General features: G+C 39.2%; 1 protein-coding gene across 2 annotated transcripts in view; it reads left to right on the forward strand.

Moving 5' to 3' along the window:
• The window catches only part of TOX (thymocyte selection associated high mobility group box), a 380,779-nt gene that overhangs the window by 351,207 nt on the left and 5,363 nt on the right, over positions 1 to 24,209 (forward strand). For both annotated transcript variants that reach the window (XM_007526729.3, XM_060200977.1), the window contains exons 6-7: positions 581 to 661; positions 18,246 to 18,632. In XM_007526729.3, coding sequence (XP_007526791.1) covers positions 581 to 661; positions 18,246 to 18,632 — 468 coding nt within the window. The remainder of the gene's footprint in view (positions 1 to 580; positions 662 to 18,245; positions 18,633 to 24,209) is intronic.

Genomic DNA, 24,209 nt, shown 5'->3' on the forward strand with positions numbered 1-24,209 from the left:
CCAATCAGGATCCTTAAGCATATCCTTGCCTTCATGTGAGCTTAATCTACTGCCCACTCCCCCTCCCCAAGCTACCATCCGGCCCCCTCAAATTTCTTAAGTAGTGATGAACCTGCCAAGTCTATACCTGTTCCCCTGATTTGCTTATAAACATAGTTGGTCACCTAATTCTGTTCTTATTTTCATGTTTATGGAACATATCAGTCAGGATTTGAATGCATTGTCTACTATCTACCCATTATGTAAATAATAATGACTTCTTATTCATGGATGATTCCCCCGGAAGCATCTTTCTGAGACAACCACCTTTAATCACAAAGTAACCCTGTTAAATCCTTTCCTATGCTTTATGGAAAACTAATCATTGTTAATCTTCATATGCCATTTGTTATGATACCTCTTAAAATCTATTTCAAAAAGAAACTATAGTGTTTAGGGAGATTTCTACTACATAACTGTGTACACACACACACACACACACACACACACACACACAAAGCAATTGTCATTCTTCATTGTGCTTCTCTAGAAACAAAAGCAGGTGCACTTTCTAATTTAAGGTTCTTTTTTGTTATTACAGGTCTATAAAAAGAAAACCGAGGCTGCAAAGAAGGAGTACCTGAAGCAACTAGCAGCATACAGAGCCAGCCTTGTATCCAAGGTAACATATAATTGTGTGATATTGCCAGAGATTGTGGCTATCCGACTGTCATTAAGATGGTCATTTAGAAGCAGAAAAGTCCAGTTTAGCAAGTCTGCACAGTTTTCTCAATTAAAAAAAGAAAAACTTAATCCTACCCAAGGCCAATATATTATGGAAATATTTGATCATACCTAAAAGACCCCAAGACCACCTTGTAAACCTTTTGTGGAATTTTGTCCGCCTGTGGATTATGGGTTTTGTTACGTAGTTCATCACATTCTTAATCCTGACCCAATGTTCTGCTTCTCGGTACTGGAATTTTGCATTGCTTTCCCCACAGCATTTGGTCCCCCTTGGCCCTTCATTAAGAAGACTACTTGAATACTAAGCTCATTACAATATCATCAGGATGAAAAACTGACCTGTGCACTCATATCATTTGTTTGAGCATAAAAGTGACATTTAAAAGTGTTGAGCTTTAAACTTTCTATTTTTATTATTGCCACCAGTGTCATCCCTGGGGCTGAGTGCCAGCACCAAGAATCCACCGCTCCCGACAGCCACCCCCCACCCCCTTCTATTTTATTTGTTTGGAATGAGTGAAACTGAGAATTAGAGAGGGATCAGGAGAAAGATAAACACCTGCAGACCTACTTCACCACGCTTGAAGCATTCCCCCCGCAGGTGTAGAGCAAGAGTTCAAACCTAGGTCCTTGCACATGGTCCAGTGCACCACTGCCAGGCCCCTGTTTTAGACTATCTTAAACCGTAGTGATTCTTCTTAGAAACTCTCAAGAGCCCATTCAGTTCAGTCTCGTGTCAGGAAGGAGCATCTTCCCTCTTTCCATTTCTTAGCAAGGTAACCGGAGAGAGACAGGGTTAAATCTTTAAGAACCTGACCTAAGTTCTAATTTGATTGTTAGGTGCCAGCATATGGCCTGAGGACCTGGACTTTATTCCATGAATCTATGAAACATGCTTTCTCTTTAATCCACAAATAGCTATTTCCTGTCCAACAACTTTAAAGTAATTACATAAATTAAGAGTGTTTTCTTTTTTCCTTTGAGTGAATAAAGGGATGCAGGGGAGAAAAGAGTACAAGTGTCATGATAAATTTTGCTACACTGTTGACCTATTTGAAGACCTACATTGCAGGGGAAAATAAGAATTCATTATATAACTCTTAAGCATATAGCATTCCTATAACATCTCACTGTAGACCTCATACTTTCTCATTTAACTTCCTTTCTATCTATTTATATCTTCTCTGGATACTATTTCATATCTCTACATGTCTATAGTAGTTACAGGTTATGTGTAAAAATATAGCAAAAAAATAATAAAGTACAAAATAGTAGATTCATCTAGCCACCGGTTTCAGTAGTCATGTTAATATTACTCAGATTAACATTTCCAAAATTGGGGGTGGGGAGTGGTTCATGTGGTTGAGTACACACCCTACAATGTGCAAGGACTGACTCTCCTGGTTCCCAGCTGCAGGGGAGAGCTTCACTACAAAGAAAGCAGTGTTGCAAGTGTCCCTTTCTCTCTCTCTATCTCTCTCTCTCTCTCTCTCTGTCCTTTCCACCCCTCTCAATTTATTTTTATCCCATCAAAGAAATAAATAAAATTGGGTTTGTAGTGTAGATACCAAGTCTCAGTGATAACATTGGTGGCAGAAAAAAAAAAAAAAAAAGAATACCCAAAATGTAAGAGGAACTTCAGACACTGAATTCTTATTTCATCCAAGATAAGTTACTTTTTGATCACTTCAATAGAATTTAAGTCAGAGCATTAAAAATGAGAAAATCAATACATTAAGTTTCAACCCCAATACAAAGCACTCCATTTAATGCTATGCAAACTACCAGAATAAGGCAGCACTGACTAAGCCTTTCCTTTCATAGCCAGTGTCCTCAGATTTGCTCCCAGCTGCAACTTTTCCTATTATTCATTCTCAGAGTTGCAACCCTCAGTATATGGCAATTTGTATAAGTGCTGTGAATTGCCATTTCTACATTAAAAAAAAAAAAAAGCACTCTCTTAGAGCTTACTCTGACATTTTTCTCTCTTTGACAGTAGGAGTTTTCCTGTAGATGCAGAATACCTATTTATGTACAACTTTCTATTGTGTATAAATTGAAGGAAAGTTGCAAACACCCTCACCAGGTTATCAAATGGCCTTCTGATGTTGTCTGTGAGTAGATCTTCACAGCAGAACCTTACAGGCATGTATAGGAAATTCGACAGCTTACTTCCACAGTGCATGGGAGCATGTACAAATCAACTGCTTTGTGTAAGTTAGAACAAGGTAAAGAATAGCCATTCGTCCTTACTGACACATACAGTTTTCCAGATTACATTTAAATCTAGAGGCACAGTCATAAAATCCTTACACAGTAATCGATGTTACAGTGTCTGAAGCCACAGCATGCCAGCCAAGCTCTGATTTTTGCCCCTTCACTGGTTCACGTAGTCAGATCCCTGGACTACCATCTGCACCCAGCACTTTGCCAGGTCAGGGAACACAACAAAGGACAGTCCTTTGTACTTACAAAGTTTTCCCTGTAATTCTGGGAGACTACGAGTGAAAATATCAACTACTAGGAGCTAGAATGTTTCATAAGCTAATCATTCTGAAGGGAATAAAGCTAGAGATTTAACATGGTGGTCAGCAGACAGAACCCTCTTTGAAGAGGTGACATCATTGTGGAGAGCCAACAGGAAATACAGAAGTTTGCAGAACTCAGAGGAAGCCGAAGATACAGCCAGCTGACTCATGCTGTTGCAAACATAAGGAACTAGGTGATCGGTGATCAGAGCCAAACAAATGAAGGAAGGATGGTTTGAGATGAAGCAGGAGCCAAAATCATGAAAGTCTCTCCTGCAGAACATTAAGTGGAGTTAATGGATTTCAGCAGGGCATGTAGCGTGTTCCAATTTACATCTTAAAAATCTTCTTTGACAAGAATTTTCTCTGTTTTTCAGAACTTCATACTTTATCCCTCAAAGTAGGTTTTATCATCAACATTTTATGGGAGAGAAAAATTTGGTTATAGATAACAAGTGTCAAACTACCCTACCTTGGCCTACACCACCCTCCTTTTTGGGGGTGATGGACAGGGGGTTCTGTCACTTGTAAATCTTAACAGAATACTCAATCTACTCTCTAAAACGCCTTCTGCTCAGTGATTCATGACAGAGCCTGTCATTCTCTTTTCTGAGGCCATGTTTGTCATTTGAAAATTTCAAGTTGCCAAACTTTGCACGTGTGTAAGTTCTTGCAGGAAAATTTAATTTAGTCCTCCAGTGCTGCTCATTTTGACCTGTGTTTTCCTACCAATGTGTTTCTTTCACCAAATAAAGCTTGACATCTCTAGGCCAACAGAGCTCCTTGGTAGCCGAAATACACACAAGCACAGTCTGCTTCCTCTTGCTTCTCCCACTTCAGGACACACCCACATCCCATCTAGGGCCACGTGATACCTGTCTCCTGTCAGTCACAGGGCTGGCTGTTGAGGACACAGTAATGAATATGACAGGTGAAAGTAAAATGGTGGATGGAGCTTGAATAGCTAGAGCTATACTCTAAAATGAGCTGCTTTCTTACATAATCTATTCAAAGATAGATGAAGTTAATGAATATTGTCTCCACCTATGAAATTGTCATAAAGGAAGTAACAGTATTCTCTTAAATTTACTAGACTCTCTAATTAGCTTTTTCCTGAACATGGTATCAAGCCTGGATAAAAGTGGTCAAGTTCCACCCTAGTAAATGAATACTCTAACCTTCATACTTCAAAATGATCATAGTAACACATTCTCAGCTAGACACTGAATTTTTTTTCCCCAACACATTACAAATATAAGTAGGATTTTATTATTGAAACGCTTTTATGGGCTATGCCCTCTCCAGGTGCTAGAAACTGTAGATACATTCCTAACTTAGCTGTACAATAATGCAATAAAGTAAGATGTAACTTTATTTCCTCGGTTGTCTCTAGGCAAGGAGATTGAATGACTTGCACACAGTGAAGCTAAATAGACTATGGGAAAGCCCAAGTGAGAGCTCAAACTCTCTACTCTTGTGTCCCAATGCTTTTAAGCTTTTCTCTACTGAGTGATTTATCAGATATTTATAACTTTAGAACCAGTGTTTCTTGTTTTGTCCAATAAAGATCTAAGCTAACTCTACATATTACACAAATAAAAAATAAAACTTCCGGGAGTTAGGCAGTAGTGCAGCGGGCTAAGCGCACGTGGCACAAAGCACAAGGACCAGCAGACCAGCGTAATGATCCCAATTCAAGCCCCCGGCTTCCCACCTGCAGGGGAGTCCCTTCACAGGTGGTGAAGCAGGTCTGCAGGTGTCTATCTTTCTCTCCCCATCTTTGCCTTCCCCTTCTCTCTCCATTTCTCTCTGCCCTATCCAACAACAATGACAACAATAATAACTACAACAATAAAGCAATAAAGGCAACAAAAGGGAATAAATAAATAAATATTAAAAATAGATCTTTAAAAAAATAAAACTTCCCTACTTTAACGAGGCTAAAGACTAGTACTGATTGCTCATTCTTTTCCCATAACTGATTTAATAATGATCAACAAGACCGTAGGATAAGAGGGGGTACAATTCCACCCAATTCCCATCACTAGAGTTTCTCTTCTCATCCCCTCCATTAGACTCTTCCCTACTCTTTATCCCTCTGGGAGTATGAACCTACTGGTTCCATCAGTATCATCATGGGGTGCAAAAAGTGGAAGGTCTGGATTCTGTAATTGCTGCTCCACTGAACATGGGTGTTGGCAGTTTAATCCATGCTCCCAACTTGATTCTTTTTTTGATTGTTTGTTTGTTTTAATTTTTTTATTTATAGAAATGAAACATTGACAAAACCATAGGATAAGAGGGGTACAACTTCGTACAGTTCCCACCACCAGAACTCCATATCCCTCCCCCTCCCCTGATAGCTTTCCTATTCTTTATCCCTCTGGGAGTATGGACCCAAGATCATAATGTGTTGCAGAAGGTGGAAGGTCTGGCTTCTGTAATTGCTTCCCCGCTGAACATGGGCATTGACAGGTCGATCCATACTCCCAGCCTGTCTCTCTCTTTCCCTAGTGGGGAAGGGGTCTGGGAAAGCAGAGCTCCAAGACACACTGGTGGGGTCATCTGTCAGGGAAGTCTGGTCAGCATCATGCTAGCATCTGGAACCTGGTGGTTGACAAGAGAGTTAACATACAAAGCCAAACAAATTGTTGACCAACCATGGACCTAAGGGCTGGAATAGTGCAGATGAAGAGTTGGGGGGGGTCCTCCATTTTGTAGATAGCAAGTCGGCATTTTTTAATTAAATTCCATAGGTTCTGTGTGCTATACTAGTGTGTTTTTTCCCCTTTTTCTTTTTTCCCCTGAGCCTGAAATCTGATATGCCAGTGGATACAAGTTATTGTCTGGGGAGATGATGTCATGGCTGGAAAAAGGACCAGAAAGCTGGATCAGGGAAGAGAGTAGCTCCCTAATGTGGGAAAGGGGTATAAATATTGTTGACTGTAAACCCCATCGATTTGATGTAATCTGGGGCCCATAATTAGCTTAGGAGCCTGTGTGACATCTGCGTCCCTCTAGATCTGAGCTCACATTCTGTGGTCATGAATAGGAATATTCCAAGCTGCCCCAATATCGGCCCATCTTCCTCAGGTGTAGCATAGATTATATTGTCCATCCTCCCTTCAGAGGATGGAACATTCTCTACCATTATTGATCCAAATTGAGGGCAAGGTCCTATGGGGCCCACAAAGGGGTCTATTTTGTTGTTCCTGATAGAAATGACCGGTAACAATGGAGAGAGGGATTTATTCAGGTTCTAGGCGCATCATGTATGTTTGGGAATCTCAGGACTCCCCGATTAGGGCCCCAGCTAATGGAATGGCCTGATAGTGACTAAAAAGTCATCATTAAAGTCTGCCAGTCTCTTGCCCTTATTCAGATTTGCAATCCTTGCTTTGATAATGTTAGCTTTGGAGTGAGTGAGGGAAGTATAATAGGAAGTAGGTGAGGAGGGTATCTAAGTCTAAGTGAACACTATTTCATTATGAACTTTATACTGACTCACTGCAGATATTGTGTATTTTTGCTTTCAGGTATATATTTTGCCCTAATTTATGGATACATGTGAACATATGTCCTATCTTACGGGACCTGGTCTATATCTAGATTTTGGGACTTTGTGAGGAAGTGAACCTCCTGGAATGGGGGTGGGATGGGACACAGTCTTTTGGTGGTGGGAATGGTGTTTATGTACAATACCAACCTGTTTCTATCTTTCCCTTGTGGGACAGGGCTCTGGGGACACTAAGGGCTAGTACTGATTGTTTATTCTTACCCCTCCATCACTGACACCACTGTTGGAAAACCAACCACAGACCTCCTAAAGAATCTGTAACCTGTGGAATGTTTGCAAAGCAGTGTGCTCTATGCCATGCTGTTTCAGTTGTGTGAGGTCTTCTCCTGGTCCATGGAGTCAAAGGCTGACCTGCCCAGTGTTAGACTTGCTTAGCAACACAGGACACACTACTCTGCCCATGCAAGCCTATCAGAAGTAGTGGACTCAGAATTAGGAGCACTGACTGTTATAGACATAGCACAAGTCAGACTCTGGCATTACTTGCTCAAGTTTAGATTCTATAAAGAAGATGAAAGATTTCATCTTTTTAAAAAAAAAGGTCATAAAAGTGACTGAAAGATACCAATAAGATACTAGCAACAGATAAAAGAACATATGAGATTATTAAGTCTGAAAACAAAGACTTGGGTATTGTTCAGCACCGTCACAGGCATTAAGTCTAGATAATGATTACTTGCCCTATGTTGTTCTTCCTCTAGAACATAAAAAGACACCATTTCAAACTAGAGGAACTTAATCTGAACAGAGGACATTACTAAATTCTTGAGTCGTTGGGGGTATTCAATTTCTTTTCATAGTTAAATTTAAATGTTGTTATCCAAGAGTCACTACTAACAATTGTAGAAGATCTCTAAGGCATTGTTTAACCTCTGTGCTTCCTTGGGGTATGAAGAGAAATGAGTCAGTGCCCTTCTAAAACACCACCAATATCACACTAAAAAAGTGTTCAGAGGACATATATATATATATCAAGTTTCCAGGAGAATAAAAGTGAAATCTCATGAAACTACTTGATGTGGGGGTCTGAACGTAGAAAGGACTCCACGAGTACTATTAACAATGAAAAATGGTGGGTTTCATTATTAATATCACTGGACGACGGCTGTGCAAAGGGCCAGGAAAGGCTTTTTTATTATTGAAACTTAGCTGGCTCTTATTTTCTAGTTGTCTGCAAGGCTGATATGGAATAATGAAAATTTCAGATGCCAGGTGCCAGATGCCAGGTGCCAGATTTCAGATGCACACCTGCTTGAGCACACATGTCAGCGTGCACAAGGACCCGAGTTTACTCCCCTGCTCCGCACCTGCAGGGGGGGAGCTTCATGGTCATCATCAATGAAGTAGTACTGCAGGCGTCTGTCCTCTTCTTCACTCTCAGTTTCCCTCTGTCTGTAATAAATAATCATAAAAAATTTGAAAAAAATTTTTAATTGCTTCACATACATATAATTTTATAAAAATAAAATGATCTAAGGGAGACGGGTGGTAGTGCAGTGGGTTAAGCGCTCATGGTGCAAGCACAAGGACCGGCTTAAGGACCCCGGTCCTAGCCCCGGTTTTCCACCTGCGGGGGAGGGGGAGGTCGGTCGCTTCACAAGCGGTGAAGCAGGTCTGCAGGTGTCTATCTTCTCTTCCCGTCTCTGTCTTCCCCTCCTCTCTTCATTTCTCTCTGTCCTATCCAACAATGATGACAACAATAATAACTACAACAACAATAACTACAACAACCAGGGCAACAAAAGGGAAAATAGATTTTAAAATAAATTTTAAAAAGATAAAATGATCTAGATTCTTCTGCAATCATTCATACAGGTCTCTTGGTTGAAAGGGACTTGATAAGCCTATTCAGTCCAGGGAGAATTAGAATGGTCTGAAGAGCAGAATGTATACTGGCTTCCTGGGTTGATCAATTTTTCATATTGCTTAAGGTCATTTTGGGCTGAGCTAATTATTGGAGCTTAATAATATATAGTTTCTCCAGATACTCAGGAATTCCTAGACAGAAGTCTCAGTCAATAAGCTAGTTTCATTTGACCATTATAGACCAAAAATTTTGTATTCCCCAAATGAGTGTTGCATTCAAAGTAGTCAGCTTGGAAAACTACCAGCTTCTTTTATTATTGTCCCCAGAGGTCAAAAGGTTTTTGAAACTCCCTTTTTAGAACTGCAGTAAGGAAAAGATTATGAGTCACATGAGAAAATCAATCTTGTTACATTGTTTTCACACCTCCTTTCTTCTCCCCAAACACCACTAAGGTAGAACACTCAGATTTGACTTTAAGTAGCTGTTAGCTGTTTCCAAAATCAAGTTCAACATCAAAAGTCAAAGAGTTAGGCCAGCGAAGTATCTCACCTAGCTAATGTGTCTGCTTTGTCTTGCATGCAATACAGGTTTTGGCACAACCACCAACACACTATGGGGAGCTTCAGTGCTAAGTTGTTTTTCCTTCTCTTCTCTTCTCTTCTCTTCTCTTCTCTTCTCTTCTCTTCTCTCTCTCTCTCTTTCTCTCTCTCCTTGGTTGTTTTCTCTGTAAAAAATAAGAGTCAGTTCAGAGTGGTTAAATCCTGGCAAAAATTGAAAAATTAAACAAACAAGAAAGGCAAAGATTGTGTTTGGTAGAGAAAAGCAATTTCTCCCACATGCTCTGAAGAAAATTCAAGTAGAGAAGTTCTCAAATACCCAAAGTAAAAATGGTAGTGTTGAAATCAATGTACAGTCTCTCCTCTAAAGTGCCAACCTGAAGGAGATGCCATTTGCAAGAATGTATTGTACTGTTAAATGACAATAATTCAATTCATGGTTTCAAGGTCATATCAAATATTGTTGTACTTCTATGTTGACCTAGGCTCCATGATTTTTTCTTATTGATTTAATAATGATCGACAAGACTGTAGGATAAGAGGGGTACAATTTCATACAATTCCTACCACTAGAGTTCCATATCCTATCCCCTCCATTGGGAGCTTTTCTCTTCTTTATCCCTCTGGGAGCATGGACCCAAGATCATTATGGAGTGCAGAAGTGGGAGGTCTGGCTTCTGTAGTTGTTTGTCCACTGGGCATGGGTACTGACAGGTCAATCCATACTCCCAGCCTGTTTCTGTTTTTCCCTAGTGGGATAGGTAGGCCTCTGGGGAGATTAGGTTCCAAGACACATTTGCGAGGTCATCTGCCCAGGGAAGTCAGGTTGGCATCATGGTAGCATCTGAACTTGGGGGCTGAAAAGCATTAAGATATAAAGCAGAAGAAATTGTTTAGTAATCAGGAACCTAGAAGTAAGAATATAACAGATGAGATTTGAGGTCTCCTTTTTGGAAAAAGCTAGTAGGTCTATTTTAGGTATATTCCAAAGGGCCCAAGACTTTACTAATTTTTGCCTGAGCCTGACAGCTAACATGTAGGTAGGCAAAAGGCAATGTCTGGGGAGATGGTGTCAGAGGTGAAAATAAAACTAGAAAGCTGGGTCAGGGCAGAGAGTATATGGGAAAAAGTATAAATACCATTAACTGTATACCCCATCGATCTGATCTGGGGGCCCCATGATTCATAGAGGACAAGAGAAACCTTTTTGTGAACAGTACAGAGCAATATTAACCATGAAAGTGGTCTGTTGCCATCACCAGTAGTAGGTAAACACAGTTCTCTGTTTAGTTGAAAGCTATAAATTAGAAACAAAAGGAATGATTTCTTTCTACAGGGTGAAGTAACTTATGCCATGGAAGGCTATTGAGACACACACACCAAGACTGAATTTGAAAATGGGATGGATCATTTTATGACTGTTAACATAAAATTTACAGCTCTATAAGCCCAGATTGTGATTTAAAGATAATAAAATCGCATGCTTCAGGGTATAAGTTAATCACCTGCACGGACCAGGAAGAGTTTTCCTTCCAGAAGTAACAATGCACAATAGAGTAGGTGCATAAATTCTCTTTAATTTCCAATGCATCAAGTATTGGTCAGTGCTGAGAACAAGAATCAAATTAGATGGACTATTAATCTGATTTGGTTCAGTGACTCCTATATTGTTGTTCCCGCTAAGCTTTATGTCTTGTGTTTATACTTTGCTATTTTAAATAACAATTGCTTTGTCAATATTTCATTTTTATAGCACTTATCATCCCAGAATGGGGCATTTATATACTGTGCAGCGCTATGTTCATTATACAAAGTAAATGGGATCGAAACTATTTTGTATAATCAACAACTTGGTTATTAGGCGTTATTTGAAGGCTCATCGAGTTGGACCCTTTGTGAAAAACTCCCGTGAGAAGATTCAAAATGCATCTATTTTCTTATGCACATTCCTGATTTTTTTTACTTTGTTTTTTAAAGAATCTTTCAGAATCAGTGGCCCAAAAGTAAATAGGAAATGGGACTTAGAAACTAACAGAAAGAACACATTTCTCCCATGAAAATTTCAGGTTCTAGGGTTGATTTTTCAGTTTTATATCTATCAGTAAAACACATTGGTCTGGTAGGTGATACAAAACACACACCACTAAGCAATTTTCAATAATTTATCCCATCAATATAGTTCTAGTTTATGACTGGTAGGTATAGTAATCGCTAAATATAACAATTTGAAAAATTAAAACTGTAGCCTTGTTTCAAAGGTTTAATTGGAAGAAAATGGCAGAGTATATTAAATTTATAATTTCTTATTACAATTTAGTCAGGTGATGAATTCATGACAGTTTGCTGTTAAGAAATAAACTTCACATGGCTGAGTGGTGGCACATCCTGTTTAGTGCACACATTACTACCATGTGCAAGGAAGCAGGTTCAAACCCCTGCTCCCCAACTGCAGGCAGAAATGTGTGAAGGAGCTGTGAAGCAGGGCTGCAGGTGTCTCTCTTCCTCTTTCCCTCTCTATCTCCCCCTTCCATCTCAGTCTCTCCTGTTTCTATCCAATAAATAAATAAATAAATGTTTTTTTTAAAAAGAAAATTAACTTATTACATATATCTTCCAACATAATAAAATAGTTCCATAATGAACAGATGGCCGGTTGTGTTAGTATGCTTAAGAATTTATCGAAACTAAAGCTGGACACAGATTATTTTCCCTGCCCAAGTGATTGGACCTTTACATAAACTAGTAAATTCCCAAAGGGATAAAATTCAGGAGTCTTCATTGTTAGCAGAGTCCAGTGGAGCTAATCATTCATGGTTGATGGCAGGAGGAATAAGGGTCTGGGCACCTAGGCAAAGGATGGGGACGGTGTTGTGGGTTACAATTTTACGTGACTTCAGAAGGGTGTGCTTCCTGCTGAGAGCAAAACAGGGACAGTCAATCTGATAGTCTGTTGGCTTTTTAAAACTTCAGATCTCTCCTCACCCCTTGGGAACAGCATGAGCATGTCTTGTCCAGAATCTCAGGGAGCTCGACAGTGACTCTGTGGTGTATTGTTCGAGAACAGTCATCCAGTCATTCATTAACATATTTGTGGTTTTTATGTACTTGGCGGTCTGCCAGATTTATGGAATACAGAGACTCCTCATCATTAAGAAATACTTTCTTTTAATGATGTAAGACATCTTCAAGAGAATCTACAGAGAGAGCCTTCACTAGCATGCCATTCTGTGGATAGGCAGGTGAATAGATGCGTTGCGTACTTTGCATTGTCAACAATTTAGAAAGGAAAAAGAAAATATGTAACTTCTTAAAATTCTTCTTCCTAACAATTGTATCTCAAGTATTATTATCTACCTTGTTAATTTGGTAAATGACTTAATTCAAATAACCTAGAGTTCTAGTGATTAAATGTTACTATTCTCAAAAATAGTATCATCAGTACCAATCTCTACAGACCTTAGTATGGAGAAGATAAATAACAGATATCTAGACAGACAAAATGCTTTGTGTTCACTGTGTGAAATGAGGCGTTACAAAGTCATCAATGTAGCCTTTCAATTCAGGTGGCAACTTTTTAACTTCTATGAGACTATATGTTTCTATCTCTAAATATATTATCTATTTATATGGTTGACCAAATACTAAGTAAGCGGAATTTTCTGGAAACTGAAAGAGAGCATGTCCCAGGTTCGACAGTTGACACCAGGTGGGAGTGCTTTGGCTCAGAGAGAGTCTCTGGTGCTATACTGTCTCTTTCTTTCCCTGTCTCTCTCTACCTAAATTTAAAAGGATGAAAATGTTGACCCGGGAGTAGGCAAATCACCTATGTGTGAGGCCCTGGCACTGCAAAATATAAATAATTTAAAGTAATAGAAGACCGGACTTAGAGAGAGTTGAAATTGTTTATTCTGAATTTTGCACTGAGAAAAGCCTTTAAATATCCTAATCTTAGATTTTATAGGCTATTTGGGGGAAATTACCAGCTTCCTAATTCTCACAGGAAACTGGTTCACTGTCTTTAGCTTAGAACATGAAATTCACTGTGCAGATAGTGTTCCAATAAACCTGCAAAATGCATTATTTTAATATTATCCTCTGATGCACTTAATTTAAATATGCATTTGTAGCAATACAATGCATTTCTTTGAGGCAAGAACTATGTATAAATGAAAATGTATATTTGTCATTTTATTTATTTTTAAATATTTATTCCCTTTTTGTTGTCCTTGTTGTTTTATTGTTGTTACTCATGTCGTCATTGTTGGATAATACAGAGAAAAATGGAGAGAGGAGGGGAAGACAGAGAGGAGGAGAGAAAGATAAGACACCTGCAGACCTGCTTCACCACCTGTGAAACTACCCCCCTGAAGGTGGGGAGCCAGGGGCTCCAATCAGGATCCTTACTCTGGTCCTTGTGCTTAACACACTATGCTACCGCCCAACTCCGTTTTATTTATTTTTTTTAAGATTTATTTATACATTATGAGTGAGACTCAGTGAGTAAAAGAGATTAGAACACCCGTCAGCTCTGGCATATAGCCATCCTGGGGAATGAATCTAGATCCTCTGGGGTCTCTTGTAGCCTCAGGAATGCAAGCCTTGCTGGCCCTTGTTCACCATTTGCCAAGTAAGTAGGAATGTCCAATGTACTAACTCTTCTGAGCCTGTGTCTTTCCATTGAAGACTAGTGCTATAAAACAACCCCTAGGAGAGCATTTCTCAGATTCCCACTTGGAGATTCCTCACATGCATTCAGCAGGCTGATGGCTGTGAGAAGTCCTTCTGTGAAGGCACCCACTCAACTTTTGTAGCAAAGTGTTCTTCTTTTTTTTTTTTTTCCACCAGGTCTACAACTAGGGCTCACCGCCTCCTCAGTGAATCCACTGCTTCTAGAGCACCCCTTTTTTCTTTATTCTTTATTTGATGGGATAGAGAGTAATTGATAGGGGAGGAGGGGGAAGAGGGCCAGAGAGGGACTAGGCAATGGTGCACCTGGTTAAGTGCACATACTACCAAGTGCGAGGACCTGGGGAAGGAAGCTTCATGAGCTATGAAGCAAGTCTGCAGGTGTCTATTTTTCTCTCCCTCTATCTATTTCCCCTTCCTCTCTGAATTTCTCTGTCTTATCTAATAAAAATTAGAAAGAAAAAAAAGGGGGGAAATGACCCCAGAGCTCTACATTTATACTGCCAGCACCAAGCTTCAGCAATAACCCTAGTGACAATAAAATTTAAAAATAAATAAAAATATAAAAGAAAGAGAGAGAGACCTGATGGTACTTGCTTCACAGCTCCTGAAGCACCCCTCCCCCAGTAGGTGGGAACGGGGGCTCAAATCCAGGTCCTTGCACATGAAAACATTCTTTTAGCCAGGTGCACCACCTCCTGGCCCCCACCTAATGTTGCTTTCTATGCATATTTTATCATAGAAAAGTTGCTTTACAGACTGTTATGTTTTCACAAACTCTGTCTCCTAACATATAAGATATATCCATATATATATATATATATATATATATCCATATATATATATATCCATATATATATATGACTTGATATGACACAGAAATTAAGAGGGGAGATTGGTAGAGAAGGAGAGAGGCCTGTTTCACTGCTTGTGAAGCAACCCCCCTACAGGTGGGGAGCCAAGGGCTCTAACCAGGATCCTTGCATGAGTCCTTATGCTTCATAAGTACTATGTGAGTTTAACCCGGTACACCACTGTCTGGCCCCCAACTAATCATTTTTGGATAGTTAGTTTAAATAAATTTATTTTCAGGAATGCTATTATGATTCCTAGGTCAATGGTATCATTATGCCTAAGCATGTCAGATGGTCACATATACATGTGCATATACAAATTCAGGCTGTAGAGTTTATGTGTGTTGTGGCACCAGAGATGGAGATGATTGTTAGCAGTAGAACCTTTTTTTAATTTATTTTCCCTTTTGTTGCCCTTGTTTTTTTGTTGTTGTTGTTGAAGTTATTATTGTTGTTGATGTCCTTGTTAGATAGGACAGAGAGAAATGGATAGAGGAGGGGAAGACAGAGAGGGGGAGAGAAAGATAGACACCTGCAGACCTGCTTCACCACTTGTGAAGTGACTCCCCTGCAGGTGAGGAGCCGAGGGCTCGAACCAGGGTCCTTATGCCAGTCCTTGTGCTTTGTGCCACATGCGCTTCACCCGCTGTGCTACCGCCCAACTTCCAGCAGTAGAATTTTTTAATGAAAACATCTTACAGCTACATATATTGCACAGTTCTGGTAGTATAGATGTGAATGATTTTTCTTCTGTTATAATTGAAAATAATGATAAGCAAAGAGGAGACGGAGGAAGCGGGTGGGGGGGGTCTGGAAGGTGGTGCATTCAGTGCACCCATGTTATCATGCACAGGGATCCAGATTCAAGCCCCCACTCCCCACCTGCAAAGGGGAAGCTTCACAAGCAGTGAAGCAGGTCTTCAAGTGTCTACCTTTCTCCATCTCTCTCTCTCTCTCTCTCTCTCTCTCTCTCTCTCTCTCTCTCTTCTCCCCTCCATCTCCCCTCTTAATTTCTCTGTCCTGTTAAGTAAAATAGAAAGAAAAGGGAGAGGGGAAACAACCACTAGGGGCAGTGGATTCCTAGTGCCAGCTCTGAGCCCCACTGATCACTCTGGTGGCAATAAACATTTCCCAAAACAGATGCACTAACTCGTATTGTTTTAATAGATGTCTAGTTGTTGTGTACTCATTACTTTTCTGTATAATGTTGGCATGGTATGAGGCTAAACATGAAATTAGCCCTTTTGCAATAGGCTAAGGAGGAAAGGATGCAAACACAGTCAAGACAGTTCCCTGGATGATTTAACCACATGGAAACACAATACACACATAATCTGCTCAATTTATATGGAATTGAAGCAAGCACGGCAGCCCGTGTTATTCTGATTAAAACTAGTCACTGTTTACACAGCCTGAATTAACCCATTTGACCTTTGCCTTGAATTGTTCATGACTCTGCACATCAACAATAAGAATTCTCAAATGGAAGAGGAAAAAAATACCTACTATCTTATTGAAAGCACTTTTATGTATTATATTTAATGGAACTCTGGTCTAAAGCCTCCCCCTCAAAATTTTGGTAGACAGTTTTTGACACTTTTCATGTTAACACAGAAGACAGAGTCTAAATGTCTACTTCTATTTCAGAAGGCTACATCAACATTGACACAAAGAAAAATATTCTAAGAGAGGATATTTGGAACTTAGAATTCTTTGAGTATACCTTATTATCTCCTCTACATGGAGTAGTCCAAGTTAGCAGGACATCCAATTTCCGAGGTTTGGCACAGTTTATAAATGCCAGTTGTGTTCTGGGTTATACTTACCTGGTCTGTCCCCCCTCCCCTCCCAGGGAAAGAAAACTAGTATATGTATGCAGACTTATTATTATTGTGGTTGTCACTTAATTTCTCTACATTGTTGGGGGGAAATGAGTTGTGTTGTTACCAGTGTTGTAGGCTGACTTGTGAAATGAAGTCTCCAAGTTGAGAATCTTATCATACTATGTGATAAACCATTTTCCTAATGTGCCTGTCAGTTGACAAGACCACACAGAGTAGAGAAATTCAGAAAGACCCTGCAGTGCTGAGAGTAATGAGAAACTCATTTTGACTTATAAACTGAATAAGCATGACAGTATGGTCACAGATTAGGTGTACATATACATCTTTAAGTCTTTGTTTTGATAAAATGACTCACACCCCCCCCCCACACACACACACACACACGAAACATGTTTTAGCATTTTCTTTCTCTAGCTGAGTGTGAGGTGGTAGGTTCATACTCTAGAGAAAATGCCTGGGAGTTAATTCCTTACTTTTTTTTCCAGCTTCCACTAATATCTCTAATCTTAAAATCCAATTAGAAGATTATTAGGAAATGACCACATGAAGGTATGAAAAAATTAAAACCAAATCATAATTTATGATGGAGTCTAAAATTTCTAAGAGAGATTATTTTTATCCAGCTCATTATGGGGAATAATTCATCACCAACTTTTTTTTTAAATCAGGTTAAAGTCTATGGCTACTTTGAAGATATGTTAATATGATTTTATATGATTCCAGAGAGGTAGCTTTCTTAGAATTCTTTTCTCTCATAGCCATTTCTCTCAATTAGCTTTGTTCTTTGTATAAGTATCAAGGCCAAGACTCTTTTACAATATAAAAATGAAAAATTAAAAAAAACATGAGAAATCACTTGAAGTACAACAGAACTAAATTTCTTTCAAAATAACCTACATTTAATGTCTTCTATCACGGTAATGATGGCCTCCCATCATTTTATCTTGGTTTCAATGATGAGAAGAGTCACCAAGCCAGTTTTTTGCATTTAGACAAAGAAAAAGGTAGGTGGTTTAAGATTTCATCAGAAATAGAAGAAGCTCAGTCTTAGATAACTCATGGTACATAGTGTAATTTAAAAAAAAAATGATACCCTTGCAGCTTGGCATGGGTTTAAGACAATTGAAGTTTATTACATGGTGGTACAGCAATACAAAATGGTAAATTATAGGTACATCAAGATAGGCAATTATCAGTAAGTGTAAGACTAGGCCAGACCCATGAGTCCAAAATTTAGTCACCAAAGTTCAGCTCTACATGTTCAGTCTCTCAGGTTAAGAGTCAGCATGTTGTGTCCTGGGGAGCCTAGCTAGCATGGAACGCACAGGAAAAGAGGGAGGAGAGAGAGAGAGAGAGAGAGAGAGAGAGAGAGAGGGAGAGGGAGAGGGAGAGAGAACGAACTTACAGCAGGTTTGCCATTAAATAACTTTGTTTATGTAGGTCCCTCAGCAAAACCTGACTTCAGCCATATGCTAATTACATCCCAAAAATCTGTGCTGTGTCACAGTTACAAATAACACTGGAGAGGTTCTTAGATAAAAGAACCAAGACTGGCACTAGGTGTTGGTTTATGTGAATGCTCATGAATACACTCACAGAGCTTCTTGCTTATGGAGAGCAAGCCACATGTACCATCTCTTAACCCTGCTCTTTGCTTCCTCAACAGAGCTACAGTGAACCTGTTGACGTCAAGACATCCCAACCTCCTCAGTTGATCAATTCAAAGCCCACAGTGTTCCATGGGCCCAGCCAGACCCACTCTGCTCTGTACCTAAGTTCTCACTATCATCAACAGCCAGGAATGAATCCTCATCTAACTGCCATGCACCCCAGTCTCCCCCGGAGCATAGCACCCAAGCCGAGTAACCAAATGCCAGTGACTGTCTCTATAGCCAACATGGCCGTGTCCCCACCCCCTCCCCTCCAGATCAGTCCGCCTCTTCACCAGCATCTCAACATGCAGCAGCACCAGCCACTGTCCATGCAGCAGCCCCTAGGGAGCCAGCTCCCCATGCAGGTCCAGTCTGCCTTACATTCTCCCACAATGCAGCAGGTAAGCACACACTGGACTTCTCTTCACAAGCTTTTTTTTGGGGGGGAGTGGAGAAAGCTGTCTGTGCGTCCAACAAAGAGACTATGTCTTTTCTGTTCTGTTCTTTTCAAATACAAAAGCAAACGGGAAATTTAACACATCTCTGCTTTCTGAAAAGTATACTGTGCAGGTGTTGGGTTTTTGAAGCATTGTATGACAACCATTGATTTTTGCTTCCTTTCTCAGTCACTAGTTTCTTTTCCTGTGATTTCCATTTTACTTCACCTTTCTAAGTGCCTTTCTTGTGTTCTGCTTCTTGAGAAAAGTGTTATTTTTGCGAATCTAGCTACTGCTACAGAGCTCTGTGGGACTGAAAGTTCTAGATTTTCTTGAAAACATGTGGTTTGGAATTGAGAAAATTTTGACTGGCATTTCTGGTGAGTCTAATAAATACTGCAACACGAAAGTATGTCCACTGTTTCTGGTTGAAAATGTGAGATTTTTACACAATTTTAAAAGTCCTAATAAAATGAAAATATGAACCAAAGTTTTATTCTTCAGTAGATGTTTGACTTCTGCACAGATTAGGAAGACACAGGTAGTTTGGAAGCTTCTCAGCCCACTCTACAATTATTGAAATCCATTGCATGTATTCTTAATCTAATTTTTCTTTGAAATTAAGTTTTCCTTTAAAATTTTGGCATTGCTTGAAAATTAGAAAAGAAGCAAATTATATAGACTTAGCTGATCATAAGGCAACCAAAAATATTAAAAACTTATTTTTAAAATATAAATCAAGATAATGACAACAAACCACATAAAATCTATCTATCACTTTTATGGTTCAATTATTTTATTATTCCTAGAGCTATAACAAAATATGCACACACTCTTCCTGAAGAATTGACATGTAGCCTTCTGTGAAATTTGAGTCTGTTTTTGGACTAGAGTGTGTTAAATAGAAGGAAGAAAGAGGAATTAAAATGGATAACCACAAATTCAGTTTTGTTATTTGAATCATAGACAAGATTTCTGAAAGTGGACAATAATAAACCTTAATGCATTACTTCATCTTTCATTCTCATTTATTGTGCAGACACTAGCATTATTTCCATTTTGTCTGTGAGGACTCTAACGCTTGGCACAGTTTAGTAATCTGTTCAGAAGATTGGTGCTGGGATACAAACCCATGCCTATGAAGAAATCAAAGGCTGAATTCTTAAATGCTGAGCCTGCTTCCTTTTGCTTGTAATCATTATGTTAATGGTTGAGAGCCCTGTGTGTGACATACAAGAATATGAAGTGTCCATAATCCTGGTCTTTTAATCCTAACACTTAAATGGTTGTGGAGAGTACATGGTCTCCTTTCTTTAGTGAAATCTTCTTTGTTTTTATGCTAAAGATATTGATTAAAAAAAAAAAAAAAACTCTGAGAACCTGTGTTCAACTGTTCAACAACTTGCTCCCGTTGTTGATTTAGTAAGGGAGAAGATAAACACTGGTTTTTCGCCATCTTGTCTTGTCTAAGGAGGTGTTTGTGAACAGCAAGTGATATTCAAAGAGTCAAATTCGGGGGAGGGGGGGGTGGCGCAGCGGGTTAAGCGCACACAGTACAAAGAGCCAAATTCCCTCTCATACTGGAAAGCACTCACAATAAGGGCACACACACACTTCGGGGTACCTTTGCATTTTAATGAGCCAATAGTGCTCACACAAAGCATGAATCCCCAGAGGAGCTTATCCCTAGTTGTTCGTTCCTACCTACAGAAAGGACAGTCTGATGGTCCATGTTTTGCTTCTTGTGCTGTCCTGGGTCAACTACGTGAAGCAAAGAATACAAAGGCTCAGGGGCTCCCAATGTCATTGGCTAGAGCTCTGATCAGAGAGGACAGCTTCTGCCTTGTCGTTCATCTACTCAGAAATAACTCCTTTTCTGCTTATACTAACACCTTGGATGAGCTGTGACAATGAACCTGCCCATCTGTGTTAGAACTACACAAGGCTGCATGTGAGAAATTACCATATAGAAAGTTAACTGAATAAAAAACCAAAACAGATTATGGAGGATAAGTTATTTATTGGTCTTCAAGTTCTGTTTGTGTAGTTCAAAAAGTGTTCTTACGGAGATAGTTGTACTTGGTTTCAACTGATTAATAATAAAAGGCAAAATGGAGAGTAAATGGGAACAGAGACTGAAGTAAATAACAAATTTAACAATGCCTTGGGCATAGTAGGTAGTCAATACTTGCTGAGTAAACACATGAATAAATCCATGAATAAAAAAAAACATATCAAAAGAAACAGTCTGTGAGTATGGATCGACCTGCCAATGCCCATATCCAGAAAAGAAACAATTACAGAAGCCAGACCTTCCACCTTCTGCACCCCATCGTGATCCTGGGTCCATGCTCCCAGAGGGATAAAGAATTGGGAAGCTTCTAATAGAGGGGAAAGGATGTGGAACTCTGGTGGTGGGAATTGTGTGGAATTGTACCCCTCTTATCCTATGGTCTTGTCGATCATTATTTATTAAAACAATTAAAAAAACATACCGGGCGGTAGCGCAGTGGGTTAAGCAAACATGGCACAAAGCGCAAGGACCTACAGAAGGATCCCAGTTCGAGCCCCCGGCTCCCCACCTGCAGGGGAGTCGCTTCACAGGTGGTGAAGCAGGTCTGCAGGTGTCTGTCTTTCTCTCCCCCTCTCTGTCTTCCCCTCCTCTCTCCATTTCTCTCTGTCCTATCCAGCAACAATGACAACAACAATAATAACTACAACAATAAAACAACAAGGGCAACAAAAGGGAATAAATAAATATTTTTTTAAAAATTAAAAAATAAAACAAAACATCTAAAATAAACTACAAGTTGATGTAGATACTCTTAACTCCTTGGAATTTTTTTTTAGTTTTTTATTATTATTATTCAAACATACACATATTAATTGAAAGGTTAGCATGTGCCAGGCACTATTTAGGCTCTGAAAAGTGAATGAGAAATTAGAGGAGATAATGTAACATCTGACCCTCATGGAGTTCACATGTGAGGGAGGTGAAGAGCATTTGGTAATAAGATAAATGATTGAGTTCCTACTGGAGGGATAAAACAGAAACTGCATAGGATGGAGGAGGACTGGAATTGTCTTGAATTGGGCTACATGAGGAAGACTGTTTTCAATTGAAACTAACTACAACAGTAAAACAACAAGGGCAACAAAAGGGAATAAATAAATTAAATAAATTTAAAGAGAGAGAGACCTGTTAGGGAAATGGGGAATAGGAAGCCTGTTAGGGAAATGGGGTGGGAGATATCGTGAAAAAGAGAGCAATAAGAAACCTGTTATCAAGAAATGGATAATCCCGGAATCAGGATCGGAGAGTTCGTTACTCCCTGATGTCGCTGACTTTATTAAAGTCACGTTAGTATACTGAGGCCAAGACTGAAGCCAACAAAGTTGTCTAAAGCCAGTGGTTGTAGAAATAGGTTGTGAACGAATTGAGCTTGTCTTACTCATCACCCAAACTACCTGGGTCTGGACAAGATGTTCACACACTCAAACACCAAAAACAGAAAGAGGAAATCAGTGTTGGTTGCTGTCTTTAAAGTAATAATGATAATATCTCGTTTTTCTATTCCTTTTACTATTTTATTATCTTTCTGAAAATGAAGGTATCCTTAAAAAGTGATTGTGTAGTCCAGCAGGAATAGTAGCTTCCATTTTTTTTTTCTGGAATAATATTTTAGACACTAAATTCATGGACCTGGTGTTTTGTCCAGTTATTTTCTGTTGTCGTTGTTGTGGTTATTTGTTTGTTTGTTTTTTACTTTATTTCTGTTCACTATATTGCTGAATGAGGTCAAGGGGGGAAAAAGCATTAATATCTGTCAACTTCCTTTATAACCTTAAGAAAAAAAACTCTTTGTATGATATCACAAGGACCGATTTTCAATTTCCTTGTGTAATAAACAGCTGCTTTAGGATTTGGGTGTAATTTGAAGGTTTTAAGAACTCACATTGAGATTGATGAATAAATCAGTTGTGAAGACAAAAACATTGATGCCTGTTGAAAATACCTCTCCAGACAGACAGGAAATGAAATTAGTTTCCAGTAAAGTGTGGATATTAGGATCACAGTTTGGTTGTGCTGCAGGCTTTGTAGGACTTGCACAACAAGTCTGCTAAGGCTACAGAAATCTAATTAAAGAGCAAATGTCCCTTCTGACATCAAATTAATCTTTATCATGTTTCCTATTTTTATTTCAATCTGGCACCAGAAAATGAAATTTAAAATTCCAGGCTTGTTACAAAACAGTTGGTGGTTTTTCTCTTGAGCATTAAAATGCAAAATATTCGGTCTTGTTTAATTAGACTGCTAAGCAAACATTTTTCGAAACATTTCTGTCATCATGTTATTTCATATTTACATCAGTCATGAACATATATTGAGCTCTAGGTTTGACCTCAGTATCTCTTTATATAGTGTATAGAGGAATGTTTTGTTTTCTAAACTGAAAAGGAGTAAAATAATTTTACTTCAGGCTCTGTATTTTTTTCTGTGTTGTTTTTTGTTGTTGTTGGTTTATTATTTGGTGCTCTTAAAATGAGACATTGAAACTTGCTGAATTTTAGATTTTTGAGCTCTGAAGATAACAAAGGGGTTTTTGTTTGTTTGTTTGTTTGTTTACCAGAGCACTGCTCAGCTCTGGCTTATGGTTGTGCGGAGGATCGAACCTGGAGCCTCCTGGCACAAGAGCCTGTTTGCATAACCATTACACTATCTACCCCTGCCCTAACGTATTCATAATGTAAACTATTTTAAAAGTAATGTTTTCATCATATTCTCTCCTCCAAACTTGAACACTTTCCACTGAATGGGGGAAAAATGGCTTTTGTTGTCTGTTGTGTAGGATTAAGTGAAAATGGGTTGGCTTGCTTTAAAGTTTGCTATCTTCTATTTTATACCTTCAACTACCTCAAGGTTATTTTCAGCTACTTTCTTTTGAGATTTGTTTGCTTTTCAATTATGTCAGTTGTGTTGTGTCAAAAGTGTTATGTCAGTCATGTCAAAAGTCCATTGCGAAGAACTTTGCATCAGAAAAGACAGGAAGGCTCAAGTAAATAGCATAATGGTTATGCGAAGAAGCTCATGTCTGAGGTTTAGAGGCCCCAAATCCAACCCCCACCACCACCATAAACAAACAAACCAAAAAAAAAAAAAAAAAAAGGGGGGGGGGAGAGATGGTGACACACCTAGTTAAGTGTACAATTTACTGTGTGCAAGGACCAGGGTTCAAGCCCCTGGTCCTCACCTGCAAGGGGAAAACTTCAGGAATGGTGAAGCGAGGCTGCAGATGTTTCTTTGTTTCCTGCCCTCTCTATTTTCCCTTCTCCTCTCAATTTCTCTCTGTATCTATCCAATAATAAAATTAAATAAATAATTTTTAAAAAGAGAGGAAAGCCCTGGTATTGGCACATTTATGCTGTTTGTCTTTCCAACAGTAATATCAAGTGGTCTGTCTTCAACTTTAATCGCTGAAACACGTTGTTTTCTGGGCTGCCGTTGTGAGTTTTGTCCTACATCTACCCAGTAGATAATGT

The sequence above is a fragment of the Erinaceus europaeus genome, chromosome 1, assembly GCF_950295315.1.
Source record: "Erinaceus europaeus chromosome 1, mEriEur2.1, whole genome shotgun sequence".
In the NCBI taxonomy this organism is placed as follows: domain Eukaryota; kingdom Metazoa; phylum Chordata; class Mammalia; order Eulipotyphla; family Erinaceidae; genus Erinaceus; species Erinaceus europaeus.